Here is a 15,220-nt window from a genome sequence, read left to right as displayed (position 1 = left end):
TCCGTGTATGCCTCATCTCTGCCACACCAGCACCGTAACATCCTGATTGTGTTGCGTCTCCATTGCGTGTCATAAATCAACAGATATGATTGGCAACATTGCTCAACACTGCAAACACAAGATATAAATAGGATCTCGCATATGCTTGCGACTGTAAGCATAGGCTATGCGTTTTTATTTTAAATTGTTCTTGTTGCAGGGCTCTTTATTTATATTCTCTCTGTATATATTGTATCATTAACTGTTAATTTTGTATCCGTATCTTTCCAGCTAAATAATATATATACAAAACATGTTTTTTTTTGTTTGTTTTTTTTTTTTTTTAAGTCTAGTCATTATCTTTATCACTTGGTGCCCCGTATTGGCTGGTGCCCCAGGGCACTCGCCCAATCCCGTCTATGGATAATCCGGCCCTGTTTAGGTGAATAGTGTTTGCTGATATATTTTATTGTCTTTACTAGTATTAGCATTTAAAAAAGGCGCATATTCACACTGAACCATGACTGCAACACAATGTATTAATCATCATTATTTTTTCTCTCCAAAAATCCAAGCTGACAAGTGATGACAGCAAAATAAAAATAAATTTTTTCATAAATGTCCAATATACTAGGCTACATAGTTATTGATTCAGTGAAGTAAAACTAGAATTTGGGAAGATAACCACAGTTTGTGCTACCAATGCCAAATAAAATGCATGTACACATGAAAGAGTGACATACATGATCCTTTATTAAAGGATAAGCTAAATCAACACAAACTGCAATAATATATTCATCAAAGCTCTAACAGCAATATGAACAGCAGTCTTCATGATAACAGTAAAATAACAGTATGCATAATTAGATAAATGACAGTATATCTAGTATATTAATGGAAGATAATTAAAATTATGCAACATATTACAGAAGACCATGCAGTGACTGTAAAACACATTCATTTCTAGTAGGATTGATATAGCTTAATTTAGCCTGCGTCAGGGCAAAATTCAGCCAGGATAACTGGAAAATCAATGTGGGCGGAGCATGTTTCTCTGTGTTGACCAATCAGAGCGCTCCCTTTCTCGACGCAAAGCCTCCGACTATTTGAATGTGTGAGGTAAAAACTGGCCAGTCCTGAAGAATCATCTCTACCATGATGGACGTGGGAACTTTACTTTGCCGCTCGTTGCTGCTGGCTTTACTTGTATTCTCGGTGACCCAAGAGGCGCGAGGTGAGTGCTTGGGACTGTAACACTTCATAATTCCCCTCGTCAACATTTCTTAAGTTTTATCTGCGCGTTTCCTTTTTTCTCAGGATCACTTTATGCTACTAACTAGGGGTGTTCAAATAAGGCGCAGAGAAAGAAAAGAAAGCCGCGCTGGCATGATGTTTAGTGTTTTTGACATCTGTCACATCCACATCAATTTATAACCTCTAGATCAAATGTTCAGTCATCTGAAACTGTTGACGAGATTCATGAGCGAGTCTGAACAGCAGTTTACTTTCAGTCAGTTACTATTTTATGTCGGTTCAATACGTGTTTTGTGGTGATGGACATTTAAAAACTCTGTCGTAAAATGTCAGACTCTTTCTTTTACTCCAGGACATTGATATTTCCGATCCACAGGAGTACTTGGGTAAAGTTGGTTTTATATTCGCACATTCGGACATCCGTATTCAATAGCCTTGTTAATCACACTACATTGGACATTCAGTGGACATTCACAAGTAAATATGCCATTAAAACAATACTTGCCTATTTTGATCGACTGTGAAAAATGTTGTAAGTTGACAATCGTTGGTTGTCAAATATCATGTCGCTGCTTAAAATTCGCAAACATTAATTTATTGCACATTTATTGGAAAGTCTGAATTTATCAGAAGTCCGAATGTGCGAATATAAAACCAGCTTTACCGAAGTCACAGTAGTGGCATCAAAGGTTTCATATCTATGCATCTGTTATCAAGTTAAGTCCACTGACAGGAAATCACAGAAAGGATGTGTTAAAACTGACTCAATGGTAAAATTATTTCGAGACATATGCTTCCTCTGAAGTTTCGTCGAGTTTACTTATATTTTATATATTTGAGGTCCTGAGATGTGACAAACAGTATTGCCATCTAATCAGCCAATATTGTCTAAAATATCCTGCACTTCATCTTTTATAACATGAGATTTTAACCAAATGTTGATTTTGGTATTGCAACAGTATGTTAATTTTTTTGTGTGAAAAATTACAGTTTTGGACATACAGGGTTAATAAAAATTAATCTACAAATGAGCATGTAAAGCAAATAAATAATAATAATAATAATAATAAAAAGTCTGTGCCCCCCACGCAATGTTCTCACCTTTTCCCCCCTTACCTGTTTGCATCCCTGTTTAATACATTGAACTAAAAGTAAACCTTAAGATACTATAACATAAGCTTGTTGTGTATATTGCCTAATCATAAATGTGTTCAGAAATGTTACAAAAGGTTGATGAATTAAAAAAATAACGTCTTTCTCTTTTAACCTAATTTAAATAGACGAATATTCGAATATTTGTTTTTTTTACAAGTCCAAATATTCGAATACAATATTTTGGAAAAATGCCCATCCCTAGTTATAACAGCCAGACAAGCAAAGAGGAAAGATGATCAGGTGCTGTTGGTTATGTTTTCACATAATTATTATTTGATCTGAATCACTGAACTCATTTAGAGCCCAATCTCTGAGTTAGATTTACATTATTGATTACAGCAGCACTGTGATTCTACAGCAGAAGATCAGCTTTATCAATATAATCCAAAGGATTTCTTAAAAGTTGTTCTGATCAAAACAAACAAACAAACAAAAAAATCCTTCATTTAGAGACACAGACATCAAAAATCAGCTTGTGAATCTTCAACGATGGTGAGAATAATGCTGTGTTCCAGGCAGGTTTTTGAGCCCGTAAGTCACGACTTCAACACCACGACTCACAACTTTGTAGTGTTCCAGGCAAGTCACGCCAAACTGCCTGAGCACAAGGAATTACCTTAACGTTAGCTATGCCCAACATTTCTATGTGGTGATATAGGCCTACTTCCACGACATACTTATCGTTTCAGACACATAACATTGAAATACATAATCGTGTGTGTATTAATTATCATTATTCTTATTATTATTGATTTGATTGCAACGTTAATTGTCCTAAAGCAGTGGTTCTCAACCTTTTTTTGGTTCAGCGTCCCTATCCAATCCAGGTCCTTCAACTCAAATTGTGGAACTCGTGTATTAAATAAATTCAATGCACACAGACTGAAGTGCTTTAAAGGGATAGTTCAACCAATAATGAAAATTTGATGTTTATCTGCTTCCATGCATCCAAGATGTAGGTGACTTTTTTTCTTCAGTAAAACACAAATGATGATTTTTAACTGCAATTGCCATCTGTCAGTCATATAATGGGAGGAATGGGAACCCTATAAGAGTATTAAAACTTGCATAGACATCCAAATTAAACCCTGCGGCTCGTGACGACATGTCCTAAGACACGAAACGATCGGTTTGTGCAAGAAACTGAACAGTATTTATATCATATTTTACCTTCAAACACCACTATGAACTGCAGCTTAGGTCTATCGCGCTCTACAGGTGCATCATTGGAGTATATGCGCGAGACAACTTGGGCTGTCAGAGCGCGAAATTAGAATGAACGCAGTTCATAGTGGTGTTTGAGAGGAAAAGTTACTGTTCATTTGCACAAACGATCGTTTCGTGTCTTAAGTATTTCAACTCAGGGTTTAAATTGTGGAACTTGTAGAAGTTCCCATTCACTCCTATTATTGACAGACTGCAGCGGTTGCATAAATTCATTTGTGTTTTATGAAGAAAAAAGCACACATCTTTGATGCGCTGGGGGTAAGCAGATAAACATCAAATTTTCATTTTTGGGTGAACTATCCCTTTAAGTCTTTGGTTCTTTTAATTGTGATGATTTTGCCTCACATTTAACATAAACCCACCAATTCACTATCTCAATAAATTAGAATACTTTACTAGATGCTACCTAGGGCTGTTCAAATAAGGTGCAGGTTTTAGAAAGCTGCGCTGAGTGTTTAGTGTTTTTTTTTTTGTGACATCGGTCACATCCACATCAGTTTGCGAGAGAGTGCGTTTTCTCGTAGGGAGAGATGGAGTGACTCGCGCATGCAATCGGAGCACCGCGGGAGGTTTGGATTTAGCGACCCAGTATTTATTTTCCATACTTCAAAGCTCTTGTTAATTTATAACAACCTCTAGATCAAATGTTCAGTCATCTGAAACTGTTGACGAGATTTGTGCTCGAACTTGAACCACAGTTTACTTTCAGTCAGTTCCTATTTTACGTCTGTTCAGTAGTTCGTATTTTGGCGTGTGTTTTATGGTGATGGACTTCTTTGCTTTCATGAGACGACATTTAAAGTCCCCCTGTAGTCAATTATTTTATCCCTTAAAACTCATCTTTGATCACCAAAATGACATATTTAAAAAAAAATTCAAGTGAAAAAAAAAAATCTTCATGCCTTAAAATAGCTTGAATTTACCCTTGCCTCATATACACGCATCAATTAATATGCAAATTAGCCCCGCCTCCACTCGCTCACGCCAGCTCGGAGAGTCTACTGTTGCTATAGTGACGAGTAATTTGTTTGTGTTGTGGATATTTAAGAATAAAGCTTGCTTCGCTTAGTATATTCAGTTTAACAGCTGTGCAATTGAACTGCTCACATATTTTCTGACGCTTCAATTGTTTTAAAGTATGAATTGGTAAAACGCCTTTACAAAACGGTCTGAATCCACTTGCATTCGTTTGGACTGCTCTGTCACTGAATCACCTGAAGTGATTTCTCAGTAAAACAGACCGTATCGAGAGAACAAGCAGCCGTTTTCCTCTGTGAACATGCACTAAATGGATGTTTGACAATGGACCCTTCGCTAAGCCCCGCCCTCCTTAGTTACTGTTGCTACGCCTGTCAAGCTTTCGAGCCTGGCAAGTCATTTACAGTGTGTATGCACCGGTGTCAGACATTTTCAAGGAGATAATTAGTCATTTTTGGCGAACAGGTGAAATATCTGAGAGAGCAAGACAAAAGGGACTGCAGTATGCATTCGAGGGATATATCCACGACATAATATGCAACCGATTAGAAAATAATTTGATCAAAATTGAAGCTAAAGCTCCCAGCGCAAGCAGCAGCCGCCTCATACGCTGACCATTCAAATGGGAAACACAGTTTATTGAGGAAAAGCTTTGTTCATCCACAGCAGGTTAAGTAAAATTTGTGAAAATAACCTAATAATTATAAATCAAACAGCTTATCCATAAGTCTTATGGAATAAACACAAGACGTAGCCTGACCACTTTGCAATGATAACATTCTCCCGCTTATAATTTTAGCACGCCAGGCTAACGTTACTCCGTCTTGCCTTTAATCATATTATTTCACATTAAAATACGTTATATGCATCATGAACAAAGAACCGTCATTATTTCCAAGCAACGATGTGCTGAGTTAGCTAGCTAGCTAACTTACCCGGACTTACTGCATATGCATACATCAATATTACATCATTGTCGTCATGATAAATAATACACAATTACTGTACTTGCATTATTGTTAAGGGTAAGTTTAGGGTTGGGGAAAGTGTAGATGTTAATAAAGCCATAACGTTAATATCACGCTGGAAGCACAATCTGAATGGGAGGTAGTAAAATCTGACAGGGTAGCACAAATTGTCAGAACACCGGCACTTCTCCCCTTGGGTTTTAGGTTTCGAGAAGGGAAAAAAATTCCACCACCCCGTCTAAACTCGGGTATCAGATTAACACAATCCATAAGCACAACGCTTCGGCATGTTCCCTCGCTCGAAAGCTTGACAGACCTCCCGCGCCTAGTAACGGTTGCTAAACCACGATTGGCCTGTGGCGGTTTTCGGGCGTGGCCCGAAAGGGTCCATTGACCCTCCGCAAAGACCCGCCCCCCTTAGTTACTGTTGCTTTGTCTGACAAGCCGTGGCACTATCACACCACACAGAGTGTAAAATACATCGTGGAGCAAAGAGGACACTGACAACACGTCAACAGACAAGACAAAGCAGGTTACTTATGATATTAAACAAAGTCCCAGCTTTCAAACTGTGTAGTTTTTTAAGAAATGCAAACAATAAAAACCGTTTTGTGGCTCTTTAATGTGTCGTGACAGAATGCTGTAGCGCCTCAGCTCAAGCGGCTCGTGAACCCATCATCTCTTCCTACTAGTTAATTTATAGCATCAAATAAACATGAATAAACATGAGAAGGAATGTTGTTTCAAACGCGGAAAGATGTTAATAAACAAATTTTTTGAGTTTGACTCCACCGTGATTAATCTTCTAACTCCTGACTGCTTTGTCAGACAAAATGGCGGATTCGGTGTTCTGATTGGTTAGATCGCTTGTCAATCAAACTTCCGGCGAAGGGTCAATTTCGTTGCTTTTTTGAGGTTTCAGATGTTAAAAAAACATTCAGATGAGATCCTGTAGGTGCCCGTGCCTTCTCCGTACATGAAATAAATGCACATCCTTGAAAGAGCACGGATTTCCAGCATATTTACTTGAACTCATCAGGTAGGCTAATATCTATGGCTTGATCCATTCCAGAGGCGCCAAAATCAGAATTTATAATGGACTGAATAAAGCTCTCTCAGAACTTGTCACACTAAATGACATATGCACATGAATCACGGTCACATGCACACGCTCAGAGCAATATTGTTTAGCTATGTTTTATAGTATTAAAGTATTTTGAAGGACAACAACTTGAACTTTATTGGCTTTACTTCAAGTCAGCTGTCACTTTACTTTGGCGCGAGTCCCTATGCGCTCGCACACTTGGCACAGCCCTTGCGACAGTTCTGTCATGAATTAATATGAATTAATATAATTAGCCTTTTGCTTGACTACGTTATCAAACAGATAATAATGTGTTGCTAATGTTACACACACCGTTCCCGTTCTTCATCTCAGACAGAGATGCAAACGCTTACAAACGCTTTGAACAACTCAGAACATCAGTGGAGAAAGGCATATAGTTTATCGTAACATCGTAATAGACTCGCTATATTGATAAATCTACACAATTTTTCATATCAACAGAAAATATACTGGGATAACCTGCTTCTCTCGAGATTTTCCTGCTTCAGATTGGTCATAGTTAATGATATGCTAAAGCCTGCCAGCACGTTGTTCTGATTGGTCAAAAGGTAGTCTGTGACGTCACAAACACCACCGATTTCAAACCGCGGGTTTTAGACTGTCTTTGGTTTACTGCAGTTTCAAACATAAAATACTCAGCAATGGTGCTGACTTATGAATTTGCACATGGTTTGTCTTAAAGCATATTAAAAATACATAAGCATTATAAACAACATTAAAAACTTGATTTTCACCACAGGGGGTCTTTAAAATCGTAAAATGTCAGACTTTTTCTTTTACTCCAGTGGTTTTAGGACAGATATCAAAGGCTTCATGTCTATGCATCTGTTATCAAGTTGTGTCCATTGACAGGAAACCAGTTTTACATGTTTACGTCAGTTGTAACAGATCGTGTAAGATAAGACTAACTGCAGATCCGCAGAACCATACGTCATGACAGTCTGAGGCCGGAAATGGGCAGAGCAAATTTATCTTCATAGGCATTGCTTTTGGAGCGTTTTAAAGTTAAAACTATGTTAATGTCAAATATTTTATTAAAACGATCTAACTGAAATTATAGATAATTAGGTCCTCACTTTTCACTTTTTGTTAATAGCTTAATCATATATATATATATTATATATATATATATATATATATATATATATACACACACAAAAGTTACAAGGATATATATGTGTGTGTGTGTGTGTGTGTGTGTGTGTGTTAAACCCCTTGTAACCTTTTCATCAACTTGTTTTATGTCTTAAATGATTAACTGAATATAAATTGAACACAAAGCTTAAACACTAAAAATGATAAACATTTATTTGACATAAAATGTATATTTTACTCAAGCATTTCAGAATTAACACGGTAAGAGCTTAATTTGTCCTCAGAACACAAATTAAGATATTTTTGGTGAAATCACAGGTAAATGATGATCAGTGTGAAAAGCCCTCATACTTGTTTTTCATTCTAATGAAAAGAAAAGTTCATACATTTTTAAAAACTTTTAACTTTCCCTTCTTTTTCTTACCATTAACATGAAGTGAGTAGAGCCGGTCAACTGTTGTGGAACATTCTAAAATAGAATATTAAGTTATTCCTGGAAAAGATGTGACAGATATAACAACACACCATCTGTATAAGTAGCTTATGTGTTTATGAAAGTCTTATGACCAAAAAATTTAATTACTATTTCATTTCTACATTCAGAGCATTGATTTGTGGAGTGGGAGAAGTTGTTACATTTAAAGTTATAAAACGTTTATTCAAAGTCATTAAATGTATTAAAATGCATTAAAAGTATAATTATTGTTTATGTAATATTTATTACATTTATTTAAAGTTATTACATATTAGGTCAGTTACAAAAAAAATTATCAATCAAGTTTATCTCGTTTTATCAACTCCATGTCATCATATAACTCCTATACTCCTTCTTTGCTGCCATCTTGTTAACTAGGTTAGAAGACCTCTCCAGCTCTCCTAGATAATATAGGAGCTAAGACCTAGTCTTGACACTTAGGAACCTTTATGAATCACACTTATTCTATAGGAGTAAAATTATTCATTCTTAGTATTTTGACACACTTAAGACTAAAATTTTACCCTGAGCAGCTTTATACAGCCCCAGAATGATAAGTTGATAGTCTGATCCCTCAGTCTGTGTTTCAACCACAGATTCTTTTTAATTTTCAGTTTTTGGCCTAGTGCATACTTAAGTTTTGGTTTCAGCCCAGAAAGTTTCGGTGTATCACTACTAAATATCTTGACATAGTGATGTCTGATTCATGAATGAATCTTTCTTTTCAGTCTCTTCTGCAACGGTTAACAACACAAGATTCTCAGTGAATAACAACTTGTTTGTCCCATTCTGCAAAGCTATGGAAGTTTTAGTGCATAAGTCATATGAACATTTCATGAAATGTTGGACCAATTACCACTAAAGTATTTTTTTTTCCCTTCCTGCTGTTTTTCTTTCTAAAGAAGCTATTATCTGCATCTTGATGACTGAATCTATGATTATTTCCTGTGTAGTGTTAGCAAGCAAAAAAAAAAAAAAAAATCATGCTTTTCAAAGCAACACTCAGAGGTGATCTTTGTCATTTACAGGTAGAAGTTTTTTAAATATAAAGTCTTAAAAGGACTAATTACAATGAGTTATTGTAGTTAATTCAGTGCAGTAAACAGGAGTCATTTCAACATCTTGCTACCAGATCATAGTGCTGAGCATCATATCAAATAAAAAAAAAGACGAATGCTCATTCTTACGTAGTAATCTTAATAAAACCAGAGCAGAAGTCAAAGATGGCACTTGATGTTTATATGGAACTTGTCAGTCATTTCAAAGGTTTGAAAATATTGCATCAGGAAATAAAGTAACAGTCTTGTGGGAAAGTGTGTTAGGAGGGGAATGGATGTGATTTTGTTTGAAGCCAGTCTGTAAATGTAATGTTAGTTCTCTGCATAACCTGTGACACCAGCCTAACTGTAAAGTTCTCAGCTATTAAATAGTTTTTATAAGGTATAATGTTCCTCAAATGTTTTTTCAACCTAATTTTGATCTAAAATTCAACATGGCAGGAACTTTGATTTGTAACATTCCAAGAACATGAAAATGTCCAGTTTCCTTAATGTTAGTAGAATGTTATTTAAAGGTTAGTATGATGTTCCTGAAACATTCTTTCAATCATTCAAACACCTGCTGTGAACAAACACTGAAAGAAAGAGAAATAAGAACACAAACTACAACTTTCTGCAGTAGATCTTCAGAGATTTCATGTCTTTTATCTTCAGTTCATCTAAGGCTGTGGCTGAAGAAAGTTGTAGTTTGTGTTCTTCTTTCTCTTTCTTTCAGTGTTTGTTCACAGCAGGTGTTTGAATGATTGAAAGAATGTTTCAGGACAAAAAACGGACATTTTTCCACAGATTAAAGTCTGTGGTTTGGAATCAATGACAGAATTTTTGTTTTTGGGTGAACTATACATTTAATGGGCCAGTATCTTGGTGCATTCACTTAGATCTTAAAGATACATTAACTTTTGACAGAAGTGTCTTATGCTCACAAAGGCTGCATTTATTCATAAATACAGTAAAACAATAATATTGTGAAATTTTATTACAATTTAAAATAACTTTTTTTATATTTGAATATACAGTAGTCAACATTTGAAGTGGATCAAAACCTTACATCAAAGATGTCCTAATACCTTCTTCTTAGGAAAACTTATTGATCCACTTCAAATGTTGAATACTAAATTTTAAAAATGTATTCCTGTGATGCAGATCTGAATTTTCAGCATTATTACTCCAGTCTTCAGTGTAACATGAAAATAATAATCATTTGTAACATAAATATATATCTAAATTTTGATTCATTTAAAGTAATTGCTGAATAAAAACATTTGTTTCTTTTAAAAAAAGCTTTTGACATTTTGACCATTTATCATGTTATTGGCTTTTGACTTTCAATGTTTATATTTATGAATTCAGTTGAATGCAAAAGAGTGAAAAGGAAACTATATTAAATTGACTCAAAATGATCAAATCGGATGAATTTTGGACATAATGGGTTAATCAGCCTAGGACACTTCCTGTGCTGTTTAACAAACTGACCTTCTAAATGTATCCTAACCTGGAGTCTCTTTCTCTCTCTTCTCTGAATCAGGATTGTTGTGTTATTGTGAGCGATGCGTAAATCGGACATGCAACAGCAACGGCCTGTGTTATGCGATTTTCACAAAGTCTGCCCGACAGATCGTAATAGGGATGCGTCAGTGCATTCATCAAGATCAACTTTACCCACCGGACAGGCCTTTCCAGTGTGCCCCCTCCAACAGCCACATGCAACCGTACTGCTGCGGCACTCACATGTGCAACAAGAACCCAAATGTCAGTGCAGGTAAGAGAATAATGTGATCATGATGACTTTTCTGTGGGCTTATTTTGTCAAGAGTTTGTGACTCTATAACATCAACATGTCAGAGTATGTCAGAATACCCGATTTCATATTTGGATTGGGGTTATTTATGTGATGCTTTTTAAATTACATTTTTTGTTGATTTTGGTTTCAGCATGCATTGTTTTTTTAGTACAACATCCAAATTCTGTGTTCACTTTGGCTCTTTATCAACTTAATTTTTTTTGTGGTGACCTTGAGCTCACAGACGCAAGACCCATTGTGTCAATACATTTCCATGTTGCTGTGGTATATAAAAGATGTATTGTGTCCTGAAGTCTGAAAACGTAAGTATTGTATTTATTTGGATGTTTACTTGGGAGTGCACACTGGCTGTTGGAGAGATTTATAAAGAATATTATGTTACAGATAGGGACATTTAGTAATGAAGATATAGCTCTCATGCTCTCCACTTTACAATGACACTAGGGACATAAGTGCTTGGCTCTTTAAAGCTGGCCTTGTTGCTTAATTATTTCATTAAGTTTTGATTAAAAGAAATTGTGATGTGAGACTTTGATGTAGCCTACAGTACCAAAGATGAATAACTCAATTATTCATTTGTGTTTTAATGATGCTTTTTCTCTTAATAATTTTTGCTGTCTCCATTTTGACTAGGACTGCACAATTGGGGGAAAAAATCGTAACGGTCCATTATTTCCCTTATTGTCATCACAATTATTAATTCTAAATAGAAGAGATTCACAATATGCCAGAATTTTTTTTCATTAATATATTTATGGTTATTAGATATTTATCAGTCAATAGAATTATCCACATTTTTTGGAAAAAAATAAGCTTGATTAATGTTATATAATGTTTAATGTTAATGTTTTAACATTACTGAAACTCCTCATTATGAGCATTTATTTTATAACAGGTTACAAAAGTAATATTTATAAATGTATACATTCACTTAAATTAAGCATAAAACATTTAGTTTAGTGTTTTTTCTTTTTTTTCTTTTTTAAAGTACTTCCACACAGAGACATCAAGAATCAACACATGAATCTTAACAATGGTGACAATCAACAAAGTTTATTTTGTGACTTTTTACGGTAGTGCAGGTTATGGCTGGTTGCAGGAAGGTAACACAGACGAGGAGAATATATCCAAAAACTAGTTTAATACAATAATCCACAGGAGAACAGGCATATAGGTGCAACACAACTTACTCAAACGGTGAACGGACAAAGACCGAGTGAACAGGGGGAAACTAAATAGCAAACATCACAGGGATGATTAATAAGACTCAGGTGATACAGATGAACTAATGATGAAGGCGGGAAACAGAACATGTGATCACAGAATACAAACAGAAAGTCCATAAACTGAAACTGAAACTAAACAGACTGTGACAAGTAGCTTGTTTTGTGATGTTCAGAGTTGAATATTTTTTTTGATTGTGACCATTGTTGAGATTCAGTGTTGGGGAAAGTTACTTTTATAAGTAATGCATTACAATATTGCGTTACTCCCTTAAAAAAGTAATGAATTGCGTTACTTAGTTACTTTTTATGGAAAGTAATGCATTACTTTTGCTTTACTTTTTTCACTTGGACTGGACTTGGTAGTTTTTTAATAACAATAAAAAAAGTTATATTTTTTGGCAAATGTTAAAGTACACATGAAATCTAAATTGACCTTATTTACTTTGTTAGTGCATATTACTAGTCTTGTGGTGAACAATTAATCCGTGCAAGTTAATACACAGAAAAAAATTGTTTGTCATGGTAATCTTTAATCAAAATCTGAAAAGTTACTTCCGGTCTGGAATGGCGTTCCTTCTCTGATGATGTCAGTTTGACGGCTTGGGTTGAAAACACGTAAAGCACTCCCCTCCAACCGTTAGTCTGCTATGAGCAAGAGATGGAGTAAATCTCTAAAGTAAATCTCTGCCCTCTATTCAATATTCTGTTTCACTTGGAAATACGTCACAACACTGACGTTTGCAACTTCCGGTTCACACAGACTTTAAGGCCCTTTCACACCAAAAGTGAAATGAATAAATTGCATATTTACACCTGTACAGTAGAGGGCGCAGCTCACACAAACTTTTCAGCTGTACTGCCATTCTGGATTAAAGAAGATAGTATACAGGAGAAGGAACTTATTTCTGAATTTAATCTAAATAAATGTTTACTTGTTAGTATGGTTGAATTAGATCATTGAAGGTCAGCAGCAAAGACGCTGGTTAATAAAGTGAGATTAAATGCATACGTTTGTGTAATTTAATATAGTTATGTGATCCTGTCAAAAGATTTTCTGCTTAATGACTTTATAAAATCTTTCAGAATATTATAGCACTGCAGGAGTTTGTGTAGTAGTACTGGCATGAAAAGTTAGCAAATAATATTAAACACTTTAATCAGAGAATCTGATAACAGTGAATCGGGCCAATAAACAAAGACTAAACATCACTAAAAAGTGACCAATATCATCTGATCAGAGTTTCTCTTGATTCTTTTTTTTGCCATGACAAACATGTATCAGAGACACACAGTTACAGCAGCCAGAGAAACACTAATGTTAAAGGTTCAAGGGTCAAGAGTCCAACTAACGCAAACACTGATCATCATAATGGTGACACCAAACTTTTTTTTTCAATTAAACAAAAAAGAATGTTTCACATGTTTGCGTTGTTCTGTTTGTGGTGGCTGATTGGTAACCCAGACAGCAACATAGTGTGGCTCAGATCCGGCCCACATCTGGTACATCTTAATTACATGCGGACCAACTGTAAACAGGTGTTGTAACAAATAATGCTGCTACCTATTAGATTGTGCCACCAACACTGTATTTTCAATATTGTAAGGGTAGGGTTGGGGTAGGTGTAGACGTTAATAAAGCCTCAAACCACGTTTATATCATGCTGGAAGCACAATTTGATAGGTAGCATTCTTTGCTGTCGAATTGTGCTACTTACTGTTTTAAGGGGAGGTATCTGGGCTGACACCATGTTGCTGTCTGGTAGGTTATAAATATATTTTTATTGGATGTCATGAGCTGGTATGATTTTCAGTTGCAATGCTTCACAGATCAAATCAAATCAAGTTTATTACTGTAAGATATACTTTGGTCTCTCTGTTTTAGGTGTTCCAGGTCTCACAGTGATGCAAAATCATGAAAGTTATGCAGTCATGAATTAAACATTTTTATTATTTATTTATTTTTGCTGTTATGAATATCTTAATTTTACTTATTACACTTGATTCTGATTGGTCAGTTGCATCACCCAGCTTTACATTATTCCCCAATAACAACCGCTGAAAACAGAAATCACAGCCTCAACCAGGTAACTGAAGTCTGCAGCGCCAAACGCTTGCTAGGAACGTTTTTTCTTTGTCGAAGTTTTGCATTTGGTGAGCTAATAAAACATTAAAACTGAGTCAAATCAATATTTTGCATACAGTTATTTAATTATGTCATATCGTGGACTCGCTCTCTCGTTTCATACAAACGCGGCTGCTGCCATTTTGCGACTATTATTTTGTACACTGTTGGATTATAAGATATCAAACACGTACAATTTTAAAACAGTTTAATCTCTGATCAATATCTCTTATCCTCATAAATATTTATGTGGCGAAATGCCGTTTAATAAGTGGTGTGACTGTGCTCCCTTAAATTTCCTTCTTGTTTGAACTTGCTGCGTTAGCAACTGCTCTCTCTGCGGAAGCTTTGCGTTTAAAGAGCTAATAAAATTTTTTGAATCAGATCAGTATTTTGTGTCTAATTATTTATTTGGCAAGTAGCTGTGTAATAAGCCGGTTGTTATCTCAGAATAATCCCCTTCATTCTGATTCCAGATCACCCTGTTGGGGTTTATTCTGAGATAACAACCGGCTGGACAGAGGTGTAAAGTATTTGAGTAAATGTAACAAGTTATTGTACTTAAAGGTGCCCTAGAATTAAAAATTGAATTTATCTTGGCATAGGTGAATAACAAGAGTTCAGTACATGGAAATGACATACAGTGAGTCTCAAACTCCATTGTTTCCTCCTTCTTATATAAATCTCATTTGTTTAAAAGACCTCCGAAGAACAGGCGAATCTCAACATAACACTGACTGTTACGTAACAGTCGGG

At 35.5% G+C, this 15,220-nt stretch overlaps 1 protein-coding gene across 2 annotated transcripts in view; it reads left to right on the top strand.

The window, feature by feature from the left end:
- Nucleotides 1-1,080: 1,080 nt before the first annotated feature.
- The window catches only part of LOC125263392, a 19,269-nt gene continuing 5,129 nt past the window's right edge, over nucleotides 1,081-15,220 (top strand). For both annotated transcript variants that reach the window (XM_048182418.1, XM_048182417.1), the window contains exons 1-2: nucleotides 1,081-1,213; nucleotides 10,841-11,074. In XM_048182418.1, the coding sequence (XP_048038375.1) occupies nucleotides 1,135-1,213; nucleotides 10,841-11,074 (313 nt within the window). In that variant the 5' untranslated portion in view covers nucleotides 1,081-1,134. The remainder of the gene's footprint in view (nucleotides 1,214-10,840; nucleotides 11,075-15,220) is intronic.

Source organism: Megalobrama amblycephala, linkage group LG2 (assembly GCF_018812025.1).
Source record: "Megalobrama amblycephala isolate DHTTF-2021 linkage group LG2, ASM1881202v1, whole genome shotgun sequence".
Classification (NCBI taxonomy): Eukaryota; Metazoa; Chordata; class Actinopteri; order Cypriniformes; family Xenocyprididae; genus Megalobrama; species Megalobrama amblycephala.
Note: the sequence above shows the minus strand (reverse complement) of the source record. Positions and strands in the feature narration are given on the sequence as shown.